This window comes from Benincasa hispida, chromosome 3, assembly GCF_009727055.1.
Source record: "Benincasa hispida cultivar B227 chromosome 3, ASM972705v1, whole genome shotgun sequence".
NCBI lineage: Eukaryota > Viridiplantae > Streptophyta > Magnoliopsida > Cucurbitales > Cucurbitaceae > Benincasa > Benincasa hispida.
In genome coordinates this window covers 5,111,603-5,137,895 of record NC_052351.1, presented here as the reverse complement: position 1 = coordinate 5,137,895, position 26,293 = coordinate 5,111,603, and the positions used below count along the sequence as shown (strand labels likewise).

At 36.7% G+C, this 26,293-nt stretch overlaps 1 protein-coding gene and 1 pseudogene across 4 annotated transcripts; one reads left to right on the top strand and one right to left on the bottom strand.

Annotated features, from left to right (window-relative positions):
• The first annotated feature begins 2,673 nt into the window (after positions 1 to 2,673).
• On the top strand, positions 2,674 to 6,739 carry LOC120074093 (organelle RRM domain-containing protein 6, chloroplastic). 4 transcript variants are annotated; one of them, XR_005480887.1, is made up of 6 exons: positions 2,674 to 3,030; positions 3,220 to 3,279; positions 4,974 to 5,042; positions 5,159 to 5,265; positions 5,353 to 5,593; positions 6,601 to 6,739. XR_005480887.1 is itself a non-coding variant. In XM_039027086.1 (5 exons), the coding sequence occupies exons 1-5, from the start codon at positions 2,772 to 2,774 to the stop codon at positions 5,488 to 5,490; spliced, it is 633 nt and encodes a 210-aa protein (XP_038883014.1). In that variant the 5' UTR covers positions 2,674 to 2,771; the 3' UTR covers positions 5,491 to 5,832. The 4 variants fall into 4 exon arrangements, 3 of the variants coding, with proteins under 3 accessions (XP_038883014.1, XP_038883015.1, XP_038883016.1); XM_039027086.1 differs by lacking the exon at positions 6,601 to 6,739 and having other exon boundaries at positions 5,353 to 5,832; XM_039027088.1 differs by lacking the exon at positions 6,601 to 6,739 and having other exon boundaries at positions 2,677 to 2,922; positions 5,353 to 5,832.
• LOC120073087 lies at positions 5,935 to 7,124 on the bottom strand (annotated as a pseudogene).
• Between the last annotated feature and the right edge of the window lie 19,169 nt (positions 7,125 to 26,293).

The following is a 26,293-nucleotide window of genomic DNA, read 5'->3' as shown; positions in this document are numbered from 1 at the left end:
AACTTGAAAACAATACATAGGCCGAAATTTCAAACCCTCGACAAGGAAAATCTCGCAAATCTCGCTTAGGTTGTCGAAGGTTGAAGTTTCGACACACATCCACCCTCGAGATTGCAGGTTTATTACTTTTTTTTTCCCTCATAGAGGAAAATAAAATAAATGAGATGGATATACTATATGTATCTGTGTACTCGAGCTGCTTCTAACATTTTTTATCATTTCGAATTAGACGGAGGCTTGTGGAATTGATGTGAGGGGGTGGGGATGGCTAATTTCTGGGAGCGAACTCCAGGCGAATATGAAGCGCATGGGATACAAGTTATGCCTTGGAATGAAAGACAATTCCGAATAAGCTTTGTCTACCGAATATTAGGTTGTCGAAGGTTACACACATGTCGAAACTCTCAAAGCAGATTAAGGAGAGAGCGAGATTCAAAGCGAGATTTTAGCGAGAAGAGAAGCGACGCAGATTCAAAAGCAGAATGTTGGATTCTCTTACTTTTTTTTTTAATTTATTCTTTTTAGAGTTTAAATAAAATAATAAAATATTTTTAGAAATTGTTTTTATAAAATGAATTTTTTTTTTTAAAAAAAAAGAAAAGAAAAAGAAAGGATTAGAAAGAAGAAGATGGAATGTGTAATAATTAAAAAGGAAAAAAAAAGGGAAAATTTGTACGGTATTCTCTCTCTATCAAAATCTCGCTATTTCGTCACGCTCACGCTCTCGATCTCGCTCAAAATCTCGCTCTCTCTCATAATCTCGCTCTCAAATTTGATTGGGAAGTTCAGTGGTTAGAAGGAGATTTATTAGCTCGTTATTTAGTTAGATTTGCTGAGATGACAGAATCCGTAAAAATTATTCAACAAGCTTTGGAAGGAATTCCAGGGGGATCTTGTGAAAATTTAGAAATACGATAGAAGAAGGTCTCCAGAATGATAATTAAACAGACTCAATAATAATGTTAGAAAGGGCAAGGTCGAGGGTTCAAAGTTCGATGTACAAATGAAAGGAAGTCGAGGGTTCAAAATTCGACCTATCTAGGTCGAATTTTCAACCCTCAACTTATTTAAAAAAAACAACAACAACAATATTTTTACAAATAGTTTGAAAACAACAATATTTTTCTAAAAGGACAATATCCTTTTAATTTTCCCGTTGGGTAGCTATTTCATGTTTTATTTTTGAAAATTAGGTGTATTTATTTATTTTTTTCATTTCTTCCAACGATTTGGATTTTATCAAGTACAAGAATTGAATTTTTAGTCAAATTATAAAAACAAAAATAAGTTCTCAATTTTCTTTTAATTTTTAAGTTTTCAAAATTTGGTATGATTATTGAAAATATTTGTAAAAAGTAGATAATAAATAAAAAAAAATAGAAGATATAGAATTAATTTTTAAAAATAAAAATTAAAAAAAATTAAATAACTACCAAACAAGACTTGAATTAGTAATAATACTAATTCAGACATAGTTAAAGTAAATAAGATACTGGCAACTTATTTCTTGAATTGCATAATATTATAATAATTTTGGCTCTCCTGCCTATAATTTATAGACAATTATATAAATTATAGTAAATAAAATTACTTTCGTTCCTATGTGTAAATTAGACAAACAACAATTATTTATGTATATTAATTTGTATAAATATAATTTACATAGGTACTTTTTTCCCCCAAATAATGTACATTGATGCTTTAAATGATCATGAATCTTATAGCTTATAGGTTCATAAATATTATTTAATACGAAATAAATTCACATTTATGAGGCATATCATCATGGTGAGAATAAGCTAGTTTGGTAAAAAAAAAGTAACCTTTATATTAGTCATTAGCTACCCTAAGATTTGGAGAAAGGAAATCATTTAATGATGAACTCGACCCAATAACGATCCTAAGCCACTACCACTCTTCTTGATTCCCCCCCTCCCCTCCAACCAATATTCAAATAATTTGTAATCCGTGTCAAAATGAACATTATTTAGTGATAAATGACATGCGTTGGCTCTTCCTTTTGTTCAAAACGTTCAAATCTTCGTACTCCTATTTATTTATTTATTTTACCATATGTGAGGTGAAATGATCGAATCTCTAATTTTCAGGGTGATAGTAAATATTTATAGTACAGATACGATACCATTCGAGCTATGCTCAATTTAACTACTTCTACTTATTGATACAAGAAAACTATAAGCTTTGAGGAATGTTCCAAGTACGTCTTTAAAACATGGAAATTTTCATTTAGACATTATATTTTGAAATTACATAAAAAACCCTTAAACGCTTTTTTTTTCTCCATTAAAATAAAGATTAGAGATTGATGTGACGACATATATGATATAGAGTGTGTTTGAAATATATTTTCAAGTGTTTAATTAAAAAAAATAAGTTATTCTATAAAAATTAAGTATTAATAACTTTCTAAATATATTTTAATTAATTTTTATCGAGAGTGTATAAATAAAAAAAAATGAATTTTGTGAAAAACATTTTTTTGTTTAGTCAAGGAGTTACCTTGTCAACCATTCAAATCATTTTAACAAAAGAGTTTGCAAGTTTGTTTCAAAATTAAAGGATTAAAAATAAAGTTAAAAAATCGAAATCGTTTGTTGTTTAAGAAAAGCAAAAAAATAAAAACTGTGCCGATGAAATGAAAAATAGTGACGTGATAATTATATGTATCTTTTTAAAGAAACCGCGAATATGGGGTTTTGAGGTGCGAACGAAGCTCCACGGCGTCGACTGGGCAGATTTGAGCTCCTATCATGTGGGCAGCCACCGTCTCCTTCCCTTCAATTTCAAATCTTCGGGGACCCATTCTTCCGAATAATCGAACGGACGGTTCAAAGCGCCCATCCCTGAATTTTCGAGCTTCTTTCTCTGATTATCCTCTTGCCAGCAGACTCCTGGTTAGAAGTAAATTCACTTTCCTCTTCCTTTCGTTTCAGTTGATTTTCCATTTGGAAATTTCCCCTCCAATTTGTTGTGTTCACTGTGATGTCAATTTCTCTGTTGCTCCTCTAGGTTGTTCCTGCTTCTTTCCTTCTCTTTCAGCTCTTTTGGTTGCTGTCTCGTTTCTTCTTCGTTTTGCCCTATTGTTATTTATGCTATTTTTGTACCTTTGTTTTATTTTTCAAGGTTTGCTTCTGCTGTCGTCTGCCTGATTACTCTAATCACTGTTTTTTTTTTTTACCAATGATGAAATTTATACAGCTAGTTTGAACTTTGAAGGATCAAATCTGAACAGTATGCGAGTTGTTTTAAGAAGAGAAGGTACCATGAAAGTTCTGCGTGGTTCATTTTAAATGATCGAGAAAGTTAGATATTCAATGGCATCGAATTGAAAATTTCCAAAGTTTATTAAGGGTTGTTTAAGGAGTTGTAAGAAAGAAATTGACCCTGCACGAGAAATGGTGGGGTGATAAATTATCCTTCTCCCCAAGAAAGGGAAAACTGCAAGAAAGTCCTTAATCTAAACTAATAATCCCATCGGCGAGTGAAATAGTTTGTGAAACTGTAAACTCCCAAGCAGTGAGAGAGACCAGGACCTTAACCATGTGCTGTCTAGAAATAAGATGAACCGTATATAAACTGGTATAACTATAAAAAAATCCTGGTGACAGTGTTCAAAGAAATCTTTGGTTGAATTGATTTTGTTCGAAACTTTTCTTATATTTATGTCTCTGTGTGAAGGTGATAGAGATACAAACTTGGTTGTCCTCTGATGGAAGTTTTAATTCCTTCAGTTTCTTAGCATAGTCCATGACTCTATTTGGCCTACAGAACTACTTTTAGTTAGATACATTCAGAAACGTAAAGGATAGTTTTTTTGTTCATGAAGGTTACATATCAATTTGGTCAAATTTGATTCCTGAAAATGGGATTAAAAAGTAAAGCATAATAATGTTGACACCTTAGATGTCCACTAACATACAGATAATGATGTTTAAGGCAATTGATGTGGAGTGGATAATAAAGCATTTATGGAATACTGGAACTCATGTATTGATAATTATGTGGCCTTTTGAGTTTCGACACAGATCTTTTCTTCCTTTCATTGTTCTCCTTTTACTTTTAAGAATATGGACAGAAAGGATTAATAAATTATTTGAAGGGAAATACAAATAGAAAAAAAGGTTAAGGTGGACGGTGGCTCTTGGTGTATATATATGAAAATTATCCAGCTCTTCGCATTAGCATTTCCTTGGAGTTTCCAGTCAGCTTCCTTTCCTCTATTTTATTGGTGTGTGTTGTCCTGCAATATGAATGACTTTCACCTTCTATAATGTTATCGATCATCCAGCCATCCTCACATTTGAATTGTACTTATGGTTTTTATGGAAAACTATCGGTGACGTTCTTCACTTATTTTAACCGATTCAGGAAAAGTGGGAAGAGAAAAAACAAAGCAGCATTCTTATCTATTTGTTTAGCTGTTTTTATTTTTCAGTTTTTCCTGTGTTCATTATACTGATAATATATTATGATTACTGAGCTCTGTTTATGCATGGTGTATCTTAATATTAGTGATTAGTGAAAGTAAAAAGTCAATAGAAAACAAAAACAACAGGAAAAGAGGAAAAGAACCTTTCCAAACTGTCTTTTGAAGTAAACTAATTGAAAATATTTTTCTTAGTATTGTTGGAAAGCAGATTTTCAATAATTTGTGAGAGATGTTTTAAATGGCATTGTTAACGCCTAATACATACTTTCTGAAAGCAATTTCTTCCTCATGAGTTTTCTTTTGCTATTTTCTTGTTCTCGTATTTTTCTCGATGTCTTGTCAATTCTTCTGGAATCTGATTATGTCTAGATTTTAAGAAGCCTTGTATAGAAGGTTATGGCAATATCAAGTCCATGGAGTCTTTTTTCTTGAGCACCTATGAATGCTCAAATGCTGCTTCCATTCAGATGTTTTGTTTTATTTTATTTTATTTTTTTTATATGTAAAAAAAAATTGTATGCAGATTTACCATACTCCACCAAAGAGAGTCGGCTGCAAGAAGAATTTTCAAATTTTGGTGAGATTGCTGAAGGTAAGTGATTGCATTGCTTTTGTCCTTGGGAGATAAAACCATCATATGATGTCTAATCTTGAGCCAAGTCCAATAAGCCTTTTAATCGTGCTGCTTCACTTATCAACCCATGGCAGTGTTATTAGCAAAAGATCAATTAACAAAAAGACCAAAAGGTTATGCATTTATTCAATACACTTGCCAAGACGATGCGATGCTTGCGCTAGAAAACATGGATTGCAAGGTTAAACATCACCTAGTTCCGTATTTCCAAGATAAGGTAACTCATGCTTGAACGCTAATAAACTTTCTGTGTCTCTCTCAAAACCAGAAATTTGATGGAAGGATGATCTATGTGGAACTTGCAAAACCTGGTAGTAGTTCCTTTGGAGGATATCCAAGAACCTCTGGACCCCCAAAAGAGCGGCCTAAAGTGGAGCTACAAGAGGTGGCAGATTGTTGGTATTGATCTTCTTTTTACTGAGATACACAATATAGGACACAGATGGCTTAACAGTTATGACAGTTGTGCCCAATGAGATTCAGATCAATCCCAAATCCCCAAAGAATCTGTGAGTGCTGAAGTGTTTGCTAAGATAGATTCATTACATATATTTTCTCAAGCTTTAAATGCTGATGCCATTCTGCAACTATTCTCCTGTATTTTGTTACTGGAATAGTTATCTTTTTGTAAGAACACTGTATATGACACTTGATACATCTTCTAGTGCATATTGCTTTATGTGGTGTTGCAATTGAGATTATGGAAAATGCGGAAATTCGTAATGCAAATACCTTTACAATGTCTTTCTTTCTTTTCTTTTCTTTTTTTCCTGATCCAATAATCTGTGTCCAAATTTAAAGTGTATTATGTTTTACCAATGGGTTCTTTTTTCTTTTCTAGCACTCTACATTTTATGATAATGCAAGAAGCGGCCCGGGGGACACCTATACAGAGATTGCGTATTTGAATTTTTGAGCGAGCTTAATAAGGAAAATCTTTGATTTCTTTGATATCTCTAAAGTGCAGCTGTTGGGCATGTAAATATTTTTCTTGATAAAAAAGGCAAACGTAGGTGCTGTACATATATACACATACATACATACAATCAAAGAATCAATAAGTTTCTTGCATTACTCATTTTCTAGCATTCAGATATTTGGTAGAAGTCAAGTCTTAAATTAATGTTGGTGGCCAATTTGTCCCATATCTTCCAATTCTAGATAGGGGTCAGAGTCCAACCACATATAGTGCTTTGTTCAATCTTCTCAAAAAGGAGACAATTCTAAAGTAGCTTTTATTTAACTTTTGAAGCTTGATCAATGGATAAGTCTATACAGTTAGCCATTTCTTCTACTCAAAAGAAGATAACAAAAGAAAAGGCAACACCGCAAGCTAGTTTTATTGATTACTGACTTCAACTAATTCATCTATCAATCTCGACTCTTGGGAATTGGTAGCATTTTTCAAAAGAAATCAATCCATGTGATCATTTTTATTGCTTACCTGATTCACTTTTAAGTCTACTGCTTCTTGATTTGTGCAATTTTACTTGACATTACACAATGTGTTCTATAGAATTCTTGGACTTGAGCTGATGCCTGCAAGTGGGGCAAGAAGAGTGAGACAGCAGCCATTTATCAATGCAACTGACATGGTACCTGTGAGCACAGTTCGGCAACACCCGTATTTTATCCCCGTTTGAGAAATCGACGAGGCAGATAGCACAGGCTGAAGTCGATGAAGGCGAAGTTGGTGTCGTGTAAGTTGAAGTTGGGAGGGCAACCATGTCTTGCTTCTTCATGCCTGAGTTGAGTCCCCTAAAAGCCACCCATTGTACTGTTTGTCTGAGGGTGTGATTGGCACATTGAAGTATACATGTCAGCATGGTATTTAGACCAAGTGTGCAAACAACGGCGCAAACAATCGCAACCACGATGACAATGAGGTTGAAGTTGCCACCTTGTTCTTGCTCGTGAGGATCCGGGATAGATACGCTTGGTGATGGGTTAAGGGAAGGAGAAGACGAGGGCTCCATGAACGAAGAACCAAGCATTTTTAGCGAGCTGAAATGACTGAGAAGGAAGCAAGATAAACACAAATATGAAACAAGTTGAGATGAAGAAACATAAGATTGCAAGGAGAGTATATGATCAAATTAGATATTTGTGGACAGAGAGCTAGGTGGATTCAATTCAACATGGAGAGTGATAATGTGATGGGTAAGTAGTGGGGTTATTTGAAAAATGCATCAACCTCTTTTTTCTTTTGTTTGTGCACTACAAACAGAAAAGATAAGTCTTCATTGTCCCCTCACTTTCTTTCATCCTTAGCCCCAAAGAAAAACAATCAATTTCCCATGTGGCTATTTTCATTAGGGACAGCAGAACCTGATAAAGAGTTAAAGACGCATTTCAAGAGCAGCTTTAATGTATTTTTTTTATAAAAATATAGTATATTGTTGATTAGATTGCATTACAATATCGTCTCTGTTTAACTCTAGGAAGTATAGAGACAACTTTGATAAAGAATGATGTCTGGCAAGGGCACTGCAGTATATATCAGTTTTGGTTTCATTGGTGAGGGCAAAGCCAGATGAATGGGTACAAAGCAGTCTCCAAAATATGTGGTTCTACTTGCTTATACAGTCAAATCATTCAGGGATCAAGATAGATAATTTTGGCAAATGGGTAAGATGTTCAGAAAGTCATTTTTATCGAACCACGTACCTCTTGGTTGCTATTGAATACAAAAGGATTATTGTGTCTTCTTCACCGAATTGATCTATTCTTTTTTCTATTCATACCAAAGCCATTATTTTCAATTGTTGTGTATGCCGGTATGATGATTATCCACAAGATAATTTGATAACTCGAAACAAATGAGACAGTACCAATTTTATCAACCACTATATGTTTAGTCCCTAACATTTAGAAGCCACTAATGACCATAATGTCTGGATACTTGATTTGAGAGCCACTAATCATGTTTTTTCTTCTTTACAGGGAATTAGTTCCTTCTAGCAGCTCGAGAAGGGTGAAATGGCGCTCAAGGTTGGAACAAGAGACGTCATTTTAGCTCGTGTAGTGGGAGCTGCAAAGTTGTTCTTTGGAAATAGATACCTGTTTTTAGAAAATTTGTATATAGTTCCTAAAATTAAAAGGAACCTTGTATCTATTTCTTGCTTAATTGAACAGATGTACTTAGTTCCTTTCTCATTTAGTGAAGCGTTCATTATGAAAATGGTGTGACTATTTGTTTAGTTAAATTAGAAAACAACTTATATGTGCAAAGACCAATTGAAACAAAAGTACTTTTAAATCATGAGATGTTTAAAACTGCTAATACTCAAACAAAAAGGCAAAGAGTTTCTCCAAATAACAATAATATATATATTTGGCATTTGAGATTAGGTCACATAAATCTCGATAGGATTGAGAAATTGGTAAAAAATGGATTTGAAAGTGAGTTAGAAGATGATTCATTACTTCCGTGTGAATCCTGTCTTGAAGAAAAAAAGGACTAAAAGACATTTTAGTAGAAAATGTTATAGAGCCAAAGAGCCCTTAAAGTTCATACATTTAGATCTTTGCGATCCAATGAATGTAAAAGCTTGATAAGAGTACGAATACTTTATCTCTTTCATAGATGATTATTCGAGGTATGATTACTTATACCTAATGGAACATAAATCTAAAGCTCTTGAAAAGTTCAAGGAGTATAAGGCTGAAGTTTAAAACCTGTTATATAAAACGATTAAAACACTTCGATCTAATCGGAGTGGAGAGTGTTGGGGTTGATGCCCTAAATCTCTTAGGGTCTTGTAGTTTGTAATTGTATTGCACAAACGATTTATTTATTTAATAAAATATGAGATGTTTTATTTGACATTTAGTAGTATAAACCCACAAACTAATAAATTAACATCCAAGGTTAGCATCTGTAGCTTAAACATGTATGTAGATACATACAGTTGGATCGTGTTTAAGTGATAATCTAAATGGTTTGTAGTAGATGGATAAGGCTGGATACCTTATCCTGATGACATTATGAATACAAACCGCTTTGTAGATGTTACAATTGTTGTAAATGAAGGAAATCAGATATGAGGATTTCCATGAGCCGGGAAGGATCGTTCCAAATTTCAATCATATATGAACATTCACAATTACAATCAAGAAACGGAAACATAAGGTCATGCACGAAATGAAATTACAACATGCTTTTCTAAAGATCAAGGGATAGAATACATACCTTTGAAGGCTCATCTTCAAGACCCTTGATCACGAACGCTCGAACAACACGACCGCAACACAGCACGATCAATAAAGAACTCGAACACTGCGATCTTCAAGATCACGAACACAGCGGACTCCACACGAACACCACGAATGACCTCCAAATAACCTCGACTTAGTCGAGTTGAGTATGACACCACCATAATGGCTAGTGGGCTCTGTGTAGACTTGGTTAGAGGCAGAGACCGGAGGAAGAATAATCATGTAAACGATTGAGCAAGTGGGAGATGACAGTGTCTATCGTATAGACGATGCTCAATCGTTTAATAAAAGCTATGTGATCGTTTAGCTAAAGCTGTACGATCATTTAGCTCATCGGCCAGTTAAGTGTTTATCGTATAGAAACACTCCACGATCGTTTAGTCTCTCCAAGCTGTCGTTTAGTAAATCGTATTTACTTGACCAGCTTTCCGTGAGTAATTTTCGAGAATGGAAATCTCAAATCAACAACTAAATTTAGGAAAACATTTTTCCTTTTATGTCACAGTTACCATGAAACTACCAATAACCTCCCACTTAATTGGTTATTAGAGAAAGAGATAATTAATATTATTATAAATACATATGATAACCAACTTACTATACTATATTTATAACATATGGTTTTAATATTTTATCTCATGAAACATATAAACCATAGCTCTTTTTCTATTCCATGATCCTTAATGTAAATTTCATTTACATTAACCCTCTATTTGATGTATCTCATACACCCTCCACTTAATGTATCTCATACACCATACCGATCATATCATATATAATCAAATTACCTCTTGTCAATTTGAACATTTCAAATCAACACCAAGAACTGATTCTTAACTTGAATTCATTGAGCTACCAAGGGGACCATATGGACCTATAGCTCGAAGCTCCAACGGTACGTGAATAACTGACTAAACTCTTTAGTCACGGGATCCCCCATGTGTTAATTGTCAGGCACTCTACTAAAGACCAACAGTTGAACTCTTACTACAAATATATTATGTGTCTATCTTAACCAACCAATAGTGCGATAACCCTTCACAGATTGCTCGTAAGTACAGCTCGGCCAATAACCGTTATGCTTCTATAGTTACATTTAACTCTTTAAGTATCATATCTTTCTAATGAACATAAGTCATAGTCCTACTTTGACTGAGTCATCTCTTCCAAAGAGAAGCTGTGGCCACTATGTTCAAACCTCGGAATCAGCCTTAAGGAAGCAATTTATCTACTTACCCCTACTTCGAGGAAGGAGTGAATTTCATCTTATGTAACTGAGTTTCTAGCTCCCAAATCAGGCGAGTCCCCAAAAAGGTAGGCATATTGAGTTGCCAATCTGGCTACTCTTACCCATACTAATCAAAGGACCGGCCTCAAAGGCAGGAGTTCCCAAAACACTCAGGATTGAGGTCATGTCACCTATGGTCATTTAGGTGAGATGTAAGTCTCCAGTATCAACGGTGTTATATACAGAAACGAATCATCTCATGGTCCGATCTTATACAAACTCTTTGTATAAGACACCCTTGCTCGCATGTCTCCATATGAATGGTCAGAATCTACCATCTGTAGTAGTTCACAACACTTGCAAACCTCTACAAAGCGAGTCGTATCCGTAGTGTCACCAAGATCAGGTATCCCACCTTAATTCTTATACTACAAACCTATTTAGGTTATCACTTAAGGCATGATCCACTTGTATATCTCATATACATACTTAAGTTTACATATGATAACCATGGAGCTTTGTTTATTGAATATGAGTAAATGCCAGAATGAAATAACTCTTATTTTATTCACAACAATAAGTATAAATTACAAACAACAAGACTCCGGGAGAATTAGGACACCAATCCCAACAATCTCCCACTTGTTTTAATGTCTTGGGAGACTAATGTACAAAACAGATAAATACATGTACAATATACAATAAACTAGGGCATACCCCAGTATCATCTCCCACTTGCCTTGGACAAGATGCCGCATGTCCAGCAGACCCAAACTCTCTAGGTGACCCTTGAACACTTTAGCCGTAAGAGCCTTTGTAAAGGGATTAACAACGTTGTGCTCCGACGCGATCTTCATGACTATCACATCACTGCGATGCGCAATCTCCCTGATCAAGTGATATTTCCATTCTATAGGCTTTCCCCGACGATGACTTTGAGGTACCTTCGAATTTGCCACAGCCCCACTGGTATAACAATAAAGAGTGATAGGTAAATCCATATTTGGAACAACTTCCAAATCTGNCCCACTGGTATAACAATAAAGAGTGATAGGTAAATCCATATTTGGAACAACTTCCAAATCTGTAAGAAATTTCCTCAGCCAAGCAACCTCTTTAGCTGCTTCACAAGCGGCTACGTATTCGACTTCCATAGTGGAGTCTGCGATGTATCCTTGCTTGATGCTTCACCACACTACAGCTCCTCCATTCGAACACTGACCCCAAAGTCGATTTACGAGAATCTTTATCGGTCTGAAAGCCATAGTCCGTGTATCCTGTAAGGATCAGATCCTTATCTCCATACACACGCATGTAGTCCCAAAGATACTTAAGGATCGTCTCGACCGCCATCCAGTGATCAAATCCTGGATTGGACTGATACCAACTGATAATTCCTACTGCATAGCAAATGCCAGGTCTGGTAACAACATTGCATACATCAAGGTTCCTACAGCTGAAGCATGGGAATCCGTCTCATCTCTTCAACCTCTTGAGGTGTCTTAGGACATTGATCCTTAGACAAAACGATTCCATGCCTGAAGGGTAACAAAGCCCTCTTGGAATCCTGCATCCTGTACTTGATCAACATTTGATCGATGTATGATGACTGAGACAAGGCTAACCTCTTGTTCTTACGATCCCGAATAATCTGGATCTCTAGAACATACTATGCCTCACCCAAATCTTTCATTTGGAATTGGCCAACTAGCCACTGTTTAATATCAGTTAGATACCCCAAATCATTTCCAATGAGTAGGATATCATCCACATACAGTATCAGGAAATCTACTAAGCTGTTGATGATCTTCTTGTAAACACAAGGCTCATCAATGTTCCGATCAAAGCCAAACGACTTGACCGCAGTGTCAAATTTAATGTTCCGTGATCTAGATGCTTGTTTCATCCCATAAATGGACCAATTAAGCTTGCAAAACCTTTTCTCTTGATCTGGAACTTTGAACCCCTCTGGTTGAGTCATATAAATGGTATCTTCAAGATTACCATTAAGAAAGGCAGTCTTGACGTCCATTTTCCATATCTCATAATCATAAAATGTGGCTATGGACAGGAGTATCCTGATAGACTTGAACATGACAACAGGTGAAAAAGTTTCCTCATAGTCAACTAGCTCGACCTGGATATAACCCTTTGCCACGAGTCTAGCCTTAAATATTTGCACCTTTCCATCTACATCTCTCTTTCGTGTATAGATCCACTTACACCCAATAGGCCTTACCCCATCAGGTGGATCCACAAGCTCCCAGACATTATTGAAGTACATAGACTCCATCTCTTGGTTCATGTCCTTAACTCATTCATCCTTGTCAATATCCTCCATTGCTTTCTTAAAGACAATAAATCCTCGACCTCACCATTAGAAATGATGTTCTAAGCTTGAATCAAACCCATGTAGCAATCTTGTGGGTTCATAACCCTCCCACTATGTAGAGGCAGTCTCAAATCTTGAGCTAGTTGACTAGATGTACTGACATCAACAACTCTTATTGATCTATCGGCCTGTTCAACAACTCTTGTCGAACCCTTAGTAGTCTTAGTCTCACTAGAAATCTCATGTAAAACAAGCTTACTTCGTGGCTTATGATCCCTTATGTGGTCTTCTTTCAAGAAGATAGCATTTGTAGAAACAAACATTTTGTTCTCACTCGGATCATAGAAGTATCTACTCTTCCTTTCCCTAGGGTAGCCTACAAAGAGGCAACTTTCGAACGCGGTTCCAACTTCTTCGGGTTAGTCACAAGCACGTGGGTCTGACACCACCAAATCTTGAAGTGGCATAAATTACCTTTACGACCTTTCCAAAACTCAAAAGGTGTTTCAGAAAAACTATTTGAGGAAACGTTGTTCAAGATCAACATGCAGTCTCCACTACAAAACCCTAAAACGAGTCTGGAAGATGAGCATAACTGATCGTAGACCGAACCATGTCCAACAATCATGATCCAATCTTCAAACCAGGACACCACCATTTGAGAACCCTCTGTATTCTCTTAGGATGAGAATTGGGTAGGAGTGGTGGGGCTTTGCATAATTTTTAGAAGAGGGATAGGAGGATGAGAGGATTTTTCTTAGAGTGCTCTTATCTGTAATTTAGAGGAAGAAGATGGAGAATCGTTTAACCCCTTGAACTGCCTACACTGCACATCTGTTTTGAGAGAAATAGGGGGAGAGAGCTGTAACTTCCTCCTTTTAATTAAATTAAAAATAAATAAAAATGAATTTAATTAATAATATATATATATACTATATGTTATATCAAATATAATACATGACCTATAGTTTTATATTGTATCAAATACAATATAACCTATAGTTTTATGTTCTCTCAACTATGCATGAAATTTAATATAAATCACATTTATACTAAAATTTAATTATATTAATCTCATCCATATAATTAATATTCGAATCATATACAAATATTTAATTCCTCTGAATTATTTATGGTATTTAACATAAATCATATTTATATTAAATTTAAATATATGAATCTCATTCATATAATTAGTATTTGAATCATATTCAAATTTCTCTAAAAAAACTTTATATTATAATGTATCTAATACATTATATCACATTTAATTAATTGGGATAATTGCAACTTTAATTAAAAATAAAAAATAAAAATTGGGCGCATGTCCCTAAGTTTTGCTTTTTTTTTTAATATGGCAAAAAACTTCCGCCTGAAAATTTGATTTCTATGTGATTGTTATGTGATTGCTATATGATTTGTATGTGATTGCTATGTGATTGTTATATGATTGCTATGTGATTGTTATGTGATTGCCACACCTGTAATTACAAAAAAGTTGAAGTCATGGCTTTGGTTTCTTAAAATGTAATTGCCATGCAATGTAATTTCCCTAATTAAATTAAATAATTATATCATATATAATTAATTGCCCTCAATTAATTTGAACAATTAAAATTAATCTAAAATTAATTCTCAATTGAATCCCAGTTGAGCTACAAAGGGGACCTTATGGACAGGTAGATTAAAGCTTCAATGGTACTTGGATAATTAATTAAACTCTTTAATTAAATTACCCAACATCCATTAATTGTCGGTCACTCCATCAAAGACTAATAGCTTTTCGCACTACATATATATTTTTGTGTCCATTGGATATAACCAGTTAACAATGCGATGACCCTTCACAAATTGCTCGTAAGTACAGTTGGGCCGAAATTACCATTTTGCCCCTGTAGTTACATTTAACTCCTTCATTCAACTATGACCAAGTCCCTCTCGGGCCAAGAAAGGGTGTGGCCACATTATTCAAACCCCGAAATCAACCCTTAAGGGACCAATTTATCTACTTACCCCAAAATTAGGGAAGGAGTGAATTCCGTCTTTTGTAGCTGTGTTTCCAGCTCCCCAATCAGACGAATCCCAAAATGGTAAGGCATATTGAGTTGATAATCTGGTCACTCTCACCCATACAAATCAAAGGACTGTCTTCATGAGCAGGAGTGCATACATTTAAATAACATAGTAGATCTATTGAGTACAATATCATATATTGGAAAAAAAGTGTTACACTCCGCCCCGAGCACACCTCCTGAGCTCGAGGAGAGGCGTGAGGGACTATAGATACCATCCTTTTATAATACCTACTGCCCATCTAAATCTCTTTACTACACTCAGTAAACTTTAAGCCAAAGATGTAATCAATAATTATTTGACTAACTCATTTTATTACCAACAGCACAACGTTTATACAACTCTTAGGCTTAGCTACAAAGTTCACGTTAACAAATCTAAAGATCGGAAGTGTGACTGTGGCTTGTGGCAGACCTTAACCTTAGAAACACCCAGGAACTCCTCAAACTCCGCTACCTTGAGGAGGGGGGAGGGGGGCTGTCTCTTATACACATCTAGATGTGTATAAGAGACAGGGGAAAGACATAAAACATGGAAAACGTGAGCTACAAAGCTCAGTGAGTGGTGGTTTTATAGAAACATAGCTTTGATTTCAGAAATTCATTTTTGGCAATACAATTCCACAATTAATAACAATCACATAACAAAATGTAACCACCCCAGCTTATAAGCTGGACAACTCTGGCATGATCATGTATCTTTCCCAGGTATTTTCCGCGAATAACCCGCGATGACCAATGTGGACACAATCTCAACACCCTGTAACCCGCCGAATGTGCACATATAGATAATTCCTTCTAGACATATTTGGGTATGCTGACAATTTCAGCCAGATAACCTGGAAATTCCTGCCAAGCGCCCACAAATCATGCTAATAGTATCCCCGGTACAAATCCCATTTCCCAATGCATTATGACAATAACACCACAACAATTAAATCGAGACAAAACACATTTTTTGATCATGCCAATATTTCAAATACAACCTATATAAATATATTCACATATATACATGGAAATCAATCATACAAACAATAGAATAACCACTCACCTTGGTTGGTTAGGAACTTTCCTCTCCAAAGTTCCTTAGGTTTCCTTGGTTTCCTTTTTTGAACCCTAAATTCCAGATTCAATTATAAGCTTAGATTACTCATAGTTTGAGACCTTATTTTAAGATACTTTCTTCTGTAAACATGTTCTAAATTGTCTTAGGAAGCTTATCTTACAATATTAGCTTGGAACTCTTCGTGATTTTGTTGGAATCCTCAAATTATCAAGACTGGCTCAAGTTTACCCGAGAGCTCGACCATTCTGTCTTTTCCTGACTCTCTAACCTGATTCCTTAGAGTTTTTTCTCCAGAAGACCTACCTTGAAACCTAGACTCTCTCAGCTTTCAAGTGGCTTTGAAATCACTCCAAACGCACGAGTGGTTTGGGAGAACTTCTCGTCCCAAGTTGATGCTACTTCCGAACCTCCTTGTCCGACAGCATCTCCTCCTCTTAGAACCTCTTGACCAACGCATGGTCTTGCTACCAACACATGCATTCCTTCATCAACGCATAGTTTCCTCCCATTCGCCATGCCTTCCTCCAAACTGCCCAGCAGCCTGGATCATTTGCAACATTACCAGCTTCATTTCAAACCTCGATCCATCTAGCACCGGCTTCATGATTCCTGGAGAGAAATCGTAGAGGTTAGGTGACGCATAGTCCTGGATGGGTTTATTGCGGTCATTCGCCAGAAGGATGAGGTTGGCCATTATATTATTCGCATTCGCGGCCTTTTCTGCCCGTTGCTCCGCCATTCTTGGTGTTTTTTCTTGTTGTTGTTGGCAGTCTCTTAATCTTCTTCTGAATGTCCTCTCAATCTCCGGGTCGTAATGCGCCAGAGATTGAGAGTTCTGCATAGAAATAAAAAAAATTACCGTTAGCAAACTATCTTGCCAAAGTCCCCAGCAACGGCACCAAAAACTTGATGTTGTTATTTATGAAGTGGAAATATGATGATATGCATTGATGGAATTGCATTTTGCACTCAAGTTTCCCCAGTGGAATCCAAGTATAAATTCCTCTGAGTTTCCTGGTAAGTCTAGGGTCGAACACTGGGACTTGTGAAAATATATTGCATTGGTAATTTTTATGAAAACTTTACGGTAACCAAGTAAATAAATAAGTGTTAGGTTTGTTGTTTTCGTTGATGAAAAAGAAATAAATAAAGGCGGCGGATTTGAGAAAAGACAGTTGCGTTGATAGATGCAATGAGTATGCGATGAACGGGTTGAGAAGATCTTTAGCTAGCGTTACTCAGGAATGCGTCAGACCATGCGATCATGTTACAACCATGCACAACAAGTCATTTTTCAATGCAAATGCGATGCTCCTGAATCTAGGACACATGTGTTGAATGCAAAATGTCCATAGAGCTCATCCCTAAGTCTCTAATCTTGTCCTATGCGATAATGCAAAATGCAAGCAAGGTTCGCATACAATCATATCCTATCTCTAGGATGCATGCGATGCGTTGATAATAAATAGTGCTCATTCCTAAGTGCCTATCTCTCGTTTATGCGTTCTAATCTGGCTCTTTCGAGTCTAGATTCTAACTTGACCTTTCCAAGTCTAGATCCTGTCCTTAGACTACCCTCCTGAGTATCTCTAATGGATGAATGAAGCATACATAAACAAGATAATCACAAAGAATTAAGATTCCCTAGTTGTGCTAGCTAAATGCTTCTCAACCCATTCAACAAATTTAGCTACTCATGCGTGAATAACAAAGAGTGAACAGATATAGAGAAAGAAATTCCATTATTATAAAAGAGTTGAGTACAAAATGTCAATGGAAGTTAAAGGTAGAGAGCCTGGTAGCAATTTCTTGCTGACCAAGGCTTTTTACACTGGAATCTCTATTCTGATCTAAAGATGATCCCGCTTCTGCAGGCGTCGACCCTCTCTCTGTCTTTGAATGCTTTCGACGCTCTCCCAAGCACCGGAACAATCTACCGACACAACTTTCTCCCTCCGTTCGCCTTAAAATGAAAGAAAACTAAGAACAAAGACGTGCGAACTGATCAACTGGTTAACTCGTCAACCCCTTCTCTGAAGAATGTTCTTAGTATTTATAGAACATCCATGGTGAAAGGCGACTTCTCTCTCCTGGTTGTACAGATGGGACAGCTTTAATTCCTGACTGATGCGTCGGATAATTGTTATCGATAAAGCTAAATGTACTTTGTGACCATTATCGACTGTCAACTTAATTTGGATTCGATTGTCATCAGCTTTTTATCCCATCGCTCTTAATTATCCTTTCATCCGGATGCGCCCACCATGTTGCGCTGACCAAGTTGCAGCGATCCTTCTCGGACGAATGTTTGCGAGCACGATCAACGCAAAGCTTTGTGGTGAAGTTGCGCTCGACCAATGAATTCCTATGATCGCAATCTTTGCATTGCGTTAACGCATATTCTGCACAAAAATACAAAGATCAACTGTTCTAATGCGTTGGACGCATGCGACCGCAATATTAAGAAACTGATGCTTAATAGATGCAAATTAACATATTTCATCAACGCAATCCAACATTGTTTAAAGACTTAGCACAATGATAACGTGCATTTTTGCCCGTTATCACTTAATTGCCGCGTCTATCGTGTAGCGTGTCTGCTCATCATCTAGCACAGCACAACTATCATCTAGAGCATCATGGCTATCGTCTACTGCCCACGCCCATCGCGTATCGTCATCGTCTAGAACGGATGTCGATCGTGTAGTGCCAACGCCTCATCGTTTAACGCTACCGCCCATCGTATAGCACTATCGTTTAGCGCATCTCTTTGCATCGTCTAGTGTCGTACCTTGTTGCACAATCATCTACAGCATCGCTTAGCTCTGCCCATTGCTACATGATCACCTACCTCATCATTTAGCTCCGCGCATTTGCTACACGATCGCCTATCTCATCGTTTAGCTCTGCGCATTTGCTACATGATCGCCTACCTTATTGTTTAGCTCCGCGCATTTGCTACATGATCGCCTACTTCATCGTTTAACTCCTGTCTCTTATACACATCTAGATGTGTATAAGAGACAGGCATCATCTAGCACCACACTTTGCCGCACGATCGCCTATCTCATCGTTTAGCTCTGCGCATTTGCTACATGATCGCCTACCTTATTGTTTAGCTCCGCGCATTTGCTACATGATCGCCTACTTCATCGTTTAACTCCATGCATTGCTACTCCAATGCCCAGCGCCCATGTTCATGCACACTTGAGGCTGCCTCATGCTTTGCTAACCTCTCAAGACTTTGGCTACCACATGCTTTCCCACGCATAGCTTTTCTCTTGGCCATACCTTAGCTTCCTTCAACGCCCAAATAACCCTCAAATGAGCATGTCCAATGCATTCACAACACCAACACTTAGCACAAGGCCAATGCATTGACAAATACTTAGCCATTTTTCTAGCTTCCAATGCATGGTTCCTTTGCCATCATACTTAAGCAAATTTTCACTAGTTAAGGCTTATCTCAAAGCTACTAAATAGTTCTACTTAAGCACTTAGAATTTCCTTATTTTTAACATAGGATTTAACTTACACTTAGTTAATTCCCTTAATTTCCTGCTTAAGTAAGGAAATTGAAATTCAGGTTTCACTAAAAGGGACAAAATGTTACCTCCAGTCGACAGCGGCAAAGAGAGCAGTGAAGGTCGGTGGCAGCAATGGAGAGAGTGGTAGAAAGGGGGAAAAATTAAGATCAGAAAGTGAAAGAGAAGTTCGTGGGGGGATTTTGGGGACCACTAAGTCATGTACCCCGTACACGATTTAGGATAGTCGTGGACCCCGTCCACTATTACCTGTCAACGTTGCATGCCTATACATGGGGCAGTTTGTGTGTGCCTGGTCACTGCCAGGTATGGCAGATTCACATGCTGCAAAGGAAGTCGTAAACCTGATCCACGATTTAGGAGTAATCATGTACCTGGTCCATGGTTATGCAACCCCATTTTATCAATACTTTCAGCTCAACCCTATTTTTTTTAATAAATAATAAAATAACATTATTTAAAAAGATTTTTTTTTCATTATTCAATTTTTTATTAACAAAATTACCCTAAAATTGAAAATGAAATTGTTCTAAGGTTATTAATGTTCAAATATATGAGAATATGCATAGTTCTATGGTGTATTATAACCAAACACTTTGTTATCCAACAGGGTTTGTGCAACTCTAGAAATCAGCACGAATGATCTTGATATTAAGTGTGATATGACTGAATAGCATTATCAATGTATAAAAGTGTTTGTCATTGTCCTCGATAGAACATATGTGGATTTTTGCAGGATAAAAGTGCCTATAAGCTTGATACTACTTCGATTTTTTCAAAAAAAAGAAAATAGAAAAGAAAAAAATGATCACATTAAGTACTTGAACTGACTACCCATAACTAAATACTTGGATTGACTACACAAAAAATGGGTGTAGCTCGAGATACACCCAAACATTTTTCTCCTAATGCTATTTATCAGTACCATTACTGGCGTACTTCATGATTAATTATGTGTAATGAATTGTTGGATTTTATGTTCTAAAACTCGTAGTTTGTAAATTAATAAACATATTTTGTTTTGTTTTTCGATAAAGTTGTTATTGAAATTGTAATCTTGAATCCAATAAACTAAGGTCCCGAGGCTATTTAATGTAGTTTGAACTTTATGTAGTGACACAAATGTGGATCAAGTTCAAATATATAGCTAAAATAGTCTATAGTATATGAATAAGGTTGGGTGCCTTATTTTGGGACATTATGGATGCAGCCCACTTTGTAGTTAGTATAAACGATGTGATCCTGAATCGTTCATATAGAGATATGTGAGTGGGGGCATCCTATGTAAAGAGTTTACAGAAGACTGAACCATGAAATAGTCACTCTTAAAGTTCTAAATGTCGTTTTATGTATAAAACTGACTATTTCGTTAACTGATGACCTAGGTAACTTAATCTTAATCCTGAGCTAATTATGAACTTCTATTCACTCGAAATTATCCTTAGATCTACATAGGTGAAGACAGCTCATCATCGTTGGTCGAATAAGCCTCCCACTTCAGCGGTAAGATCGGGTGGATAACTGGAAACATATGATGCAGGACTGAATTCACTCCTACCCGTTATAGGAATAGTAGATATGTTGTTCCCTTTAGTATTGAATCCAGGTCTTGAACAAACCCTCTCCTTGGCCCGAGAGGGTTCGGCTTATAGATTGGACCTTAAACACATTGTTCATTAGAGGATCAGTGGAACTTAAGAAATAAGATGTAGTCTCGGGGGTAAAATGATTTTTATGATCCAGCTGAGATTACGAACAACCTACGAAGGATTAACTTACTGATTATGATTATATCAGATGGACATAAATATATCTACAGTGAGGGGAGTGCAACTACGGGACTTTAGTGGAATGACCCGTTAGTTAATAAATGTTGATTAATTAGGTTAAAGAGTTTTACCGGTTAATCTCAGATTGTTAGAGCCCATGATCTGTAGGTCCATTAGGTTCCTCTACTAGCTCATATGGAATAAACTTAGAACAGTATGATAGAATAATTCGAATTGTTCGAATTAAGTGAAGAAAGAGGAACCGACAAGTATATGTGATATAGTAGTCGGTTTTCAATTTAGAGATACAACTTTAATATTAAATGTGATTTAAATATCAAGAATATGAATACATTTATATTTGGAAGCTCGGAAATAATGGAAATGGTCAAAGATGTAAAAAGTTAAGAGTTGACTTTTGACTTTGAAAAGTCAAACTTTGACTGACCTAATATTCAAATGTGATTTGAATTTCAAGAAAATGAATGCGGATTCATGCTTGGGAGGTCAAAATTAGTCAACACAAAAAAAATCATTAAAAGTCAAATTGTTGACTTTTTGGTCAAAGTTTGACTTTGACAAAATGACTATTTTGCCCTTTGACTATAGTTAGTAGGAAAATCCAAACTTTTGTTAGATATTTCCACTAACAAACTAGTGGGCTAGGTGTTGGCTTATAGTGGAGACATTAAGTCCACTAAGATAGTGGATTATAGGTGTTGGATTTTTATGGATTTGTTTCATGCAATTGTTGCATGGCTTTTTTTCTATAAATTGGGCTTTCAATTTTGGATTAAAGACTTTTGCCATTTTTTGCAAAAATTAGTTTTTCATAAATGGGCTGAAAAATTAAAAACCCAAAACCCAAATTCATTCTTATTTTCATCTCTTTTCTCTCTCTCGTTTTCTTCATCCACCGGGTCCCACAACTCGGTTCTGAGTCCAGAGGATAGTAGGTGAACTCTAGTGGTGGTCCGGAAGAGTTCGGGTCGAGATTCAACGAGGAAATGCATTTTTTGGGAGCTTCAAAGGTGTTAATTTACTATTTTTCCTTCAAATTGCATGCTACTTTCTTTTAAATTAAAAGTAATTAGAGTGTAATTAGGTCCTAATTTCGCTGCGTATATCTCGTGTTCCATCAAGAATGTCACCTTTATAATTAGGACTGTTGTTAATAACTTAAATTATTGTCAATCCATACGCAATTACTTGCCCATTACTTGCCGATTTCATTAGAAGGAAATACCAAACAAGCAAACCACATAAATACTCTTTCATTTAAGATTGAAAGACATAAAATTAATATGAATTAAGAAAAGGGTTATTCGAAACACGTGAATCAATTAATAGAAGGAACCTCACAAGTGCCTTTAACATAGTTTGTGATGAGCAGATAAAAAAAGAATGGTTAAACTAACCGCTTATAGCTGTAGGAAAATTTGCTTTTACCCAAATCACAATGAAATGAATTGGAAACTTTTCAATTCAAATTGCATGAAGGCCATAAAATTTACCCCAGGAGATGTTCAAAGAAAGTTTGAGTAGTGAAATGGTCATTCCTTGGACTATGATTTATGAAAAGATTGAAACCATTAGGAATTCAAGATTATGTTAAATTTTGAAATATGAAGCTAGAAATACAATAATCTAAATTTTCTTTTAATTCTCCCCAAAAGCTATTACATCTCTTCACATTATGTCAGTAGAAGCAAAGAGTTCACAACACATAGTGAAGATCGCTTGTAGAACAAACAACAACTATTTGATTCATTGGTTACCGCAAAGTCTTCTTGAAAATTACCACCGCATACTGTTTTCCTTAGCCCCTGAGTTCGACCTTGGACTTGCCAGGAAACTCAATAGGGTTTACACTTGGATTCTGCTGAGAAAACTTGTTGCTCAACGCATTTCCATCACCGCATTTCATTTCATATTTTCACCTCATAAAATAACGTATCAAGTTTTTGACGCCGTTGCCGGGGAGTTACGAAAATGTATGCGTTCGACTGTTGCTTTCTTATGATCGCATTTTACGCTTTACGTCAATGCATATTCTGCACAAAAATACAATAGTTAACTGTTTTAATGCGATGAACGCATGCGACCACAATGTTATAAACTTAATGCTTTTTGGACGCAATCTTATACATTTTATCATCGCAAACCTGCATTGTTTAATAACTTAGCACTGTAATAACGTACATTTCTGCCCGTTATCAAGTAGCACATAGCCAATAACACTCAACATTCTTTTATTCTTCGCTGCAAACACATTACCTCATGACATTTAGCTACAAGTCCTTGAGTTCGACCTCGGATCACCCGAGAAACTTGCGATCTCGTTATATTTTGCGAGAGCGCAAGAAAACTTGTGATAGGAATGCATAGTCATCGCATACGAGATTAACGCATACTTTCCACTCCAACACATGACCACCGATGCATGAGAACAAACGCATAGCTTAAGACATGCATTATATATTGCGCTTCCAAATTTTCATCAAGTTTTTGGTGCCGTTGCCGGGGACTTGGCAGCTAATAGTTTGTTAAGTTTTGTGTTTTCGTAGGCAACCTTTTTACCTTGGGAGTATTGTAGCTTGTGCGACCAAGTTGCAAACAATATTTAAAGTGTAGGTGATGCGCCGAAAGGCAGTATTGTCCCCAGGATAGAAGGGCAATCAGTCGCATGAGTTGAAGGTAGTTATAAGCGCGTGGTGGCCAACATGCGCCTAATAATTTCCAGAAGTTCCAATGGTCAAGGCGAGCCCCTTGACCTAAGCAGTTGAGAACAATCTTCTGCATGGAAGACTCCTTGCGGTGACCTCACTCCAATTTCTCTAGGGACATCTTCACTCTATCTTTACCTTGCTTTCCTAGTTAATTCATTTTTATTGTTATTTTAGATATGCGGTTGCATTCTCGGATGCAGTGCGTTTTCTCCTTGTAGGTGCGACAATAATTCTTCTCGATGCGCAGTTACAATGGAAGAATCCTCTCCATCATTCAACACACGGATTCGACCGTATGAATTCTGAAGCATGATCGCAAGTGTTATTCTACTCAAAGATTCTTTTCTTGTTATCTTGTACGCATTATCCTTTTGAAATTCTCTTTTGTCCGCTTGTCTACCTTTGTGATGCATCTATGATGGTACGTATAATTCATTACATCCACTAACTAAGTATCACAAGGCTCACCTCACTTTTAATAGCTTCTTCAAAATTTGACAGTCTAAGTTTTGTTATGTGTAAACCTCTGCTCAAACATTTGTTATCGCATTCCTGTTGAGTTTGTCTTTAGCTTTACAGCGAAAGCGCTGCCAATCTCTAAGTTTAGGGGTGGCAGCGGTCCCGGAGAAATGCGTTCACTACATTGCGATGTTTTTCTAAAAAAAAAATAAAAAGAAAAAAAGGTTCGGTTATAAAAACTCCACTGTCAGCGCAATGGGGAACTCATACTAATAAGAGTTAAGTTGTGAAAGGTACTTAGCCGTAGTTGGATACTTCGCACGACACACGTGTAGGTAAGCCAAAACGAAAGTAAGTGGCCAAGATCAATGCATAAGAGGAACTCCTCTGTCTGGCGCAAAATTAAGCCAAAACAAGAGNAACTCCTCTGTCTGGCGCAAAATTAAGCCAAAACAAGAGTTGAGTTGAATATGGCACGCAACCGAAGTTGGCTGTCCGTATGACACACGTGGGAGCAAGCGAAAACGAGGAGCGTACTCAGGTTCAACGCTGCGTTCTAATAATAAAATTGCAAAGCTTTAAATTGTCTCAACGGACGCATTGTTAAAAGCTAAACGCAAAGTTGCGAGGAATGAGTAAAAAGTTTTTTAGCAGAGGCTTGCCGGATTTAAGCTTAGAAAAGATCTCTTTGAAGAAGTAGCCAAAAGTTGGGGAGAGCGTTGATGCCAAGGTCAGAGGGATAAGTAAATTATATTCTGAGAGGCTAGTCATCGCAAGGGAAAGCCAGAGGGCGAATTATGAATTTCCTAAGTATAAAGCACGCTTAAGGACAAACATGATTCTAAGTTTGGGGGTGTGATGATGAGCAGAAATATACGTTATTATAAGCCTTTTATTTAGAATTATGAGGGTTGTTAAGTAGAATATGCGGCGATTATACTCAGCATTCATGAGAAAACGAGCTTGCATCGATCGACATTAAGAATCTCGGCTAACCCACTTTTATGCGTTATTATGCGTTCAACTATTTATTTTTGTAACAAACACGGAAATCTATTGCATGTGCGGAAGCGAGGCTATCGCAAAGACGATCGTATGTGGTGATCACATGCGTTCGTCGTATGGGTGTTGCGGCGACCAAACGAATGAGGTCATCGCAGGGAGATTGCAGCTACAGAGTAATAACCATAATAGAGGGATGAATGCAAGGGCAGTGGAATGCATTGACACTTCGGAAACCAAGCATGAACGCATACCTCAGGAGTGTCAAAAGGGCGATGTTGACATTTCACCTACCACGTCGTTAGCAGCAGAGATTCAGAGCAATCCATCACGCCGTTAGCTGCAGAATTTCAGAGAGGATCATTAATGTTGTCAGTGATCAAGCTCTATAAATAGAAGCCTTAGAGCCCAACTTCAAATTATCCAAGGTCCTCTATCTGAAGGCTACCTTCGGGTGGATTCTTGTGATCCAGACCAAAGCGTGTGAAAATAGTCTTGAGAGTTCTTCATCCCTTCAACCATTCTGAGTGACGATCGGAGCCTTCGCCGGAGTTAGAGCTCGAGAGAGTCTACTCCACTGCCCATCCATGGCACCACTGGTAGCCTTGACACACATCTGATGGAAGCAAGACATTGCTTCCATCTGGCCCTCCATTTCTCTTCTATCTTTGTATTGTATTACATTGGTGCATTAGAGATTAATACATTTTGTTGATCAGTGCATTTCTGTATCTTCCTTCGATTCCATCTCTATATTCGGTTATTTAGCATCCTTTACTTTCATTGCAT

What these genes read in the sequence shown, in the direction of transcription:
- LOC120074093 (XM_039027086.1), top strand. Translation starts at nt 2,772, where the DNA reads ATGTGGGCAGCCACCGTCTCCTTCCCTTCAATTTCAAATCTTCGGGGA. An exon ending in TTTCTCTGTTGCTCCTCTAG is followed by an intron (nt 3,031 to 3,219) that starts GTTGTTCCTGCT and finishes AAATTTATACAG; the next exon opens with CTAGTTTGAACTTTGAAGGA. An exon ending in AGTTGTTTTAAGAAGAGAAG is followed by an intron (nt 3,280 to 4,973) that starts GTACCATGAAAG and finishes AATTGTATGCAG; the next exon opens with ATTTACCATACTCCACCAAA.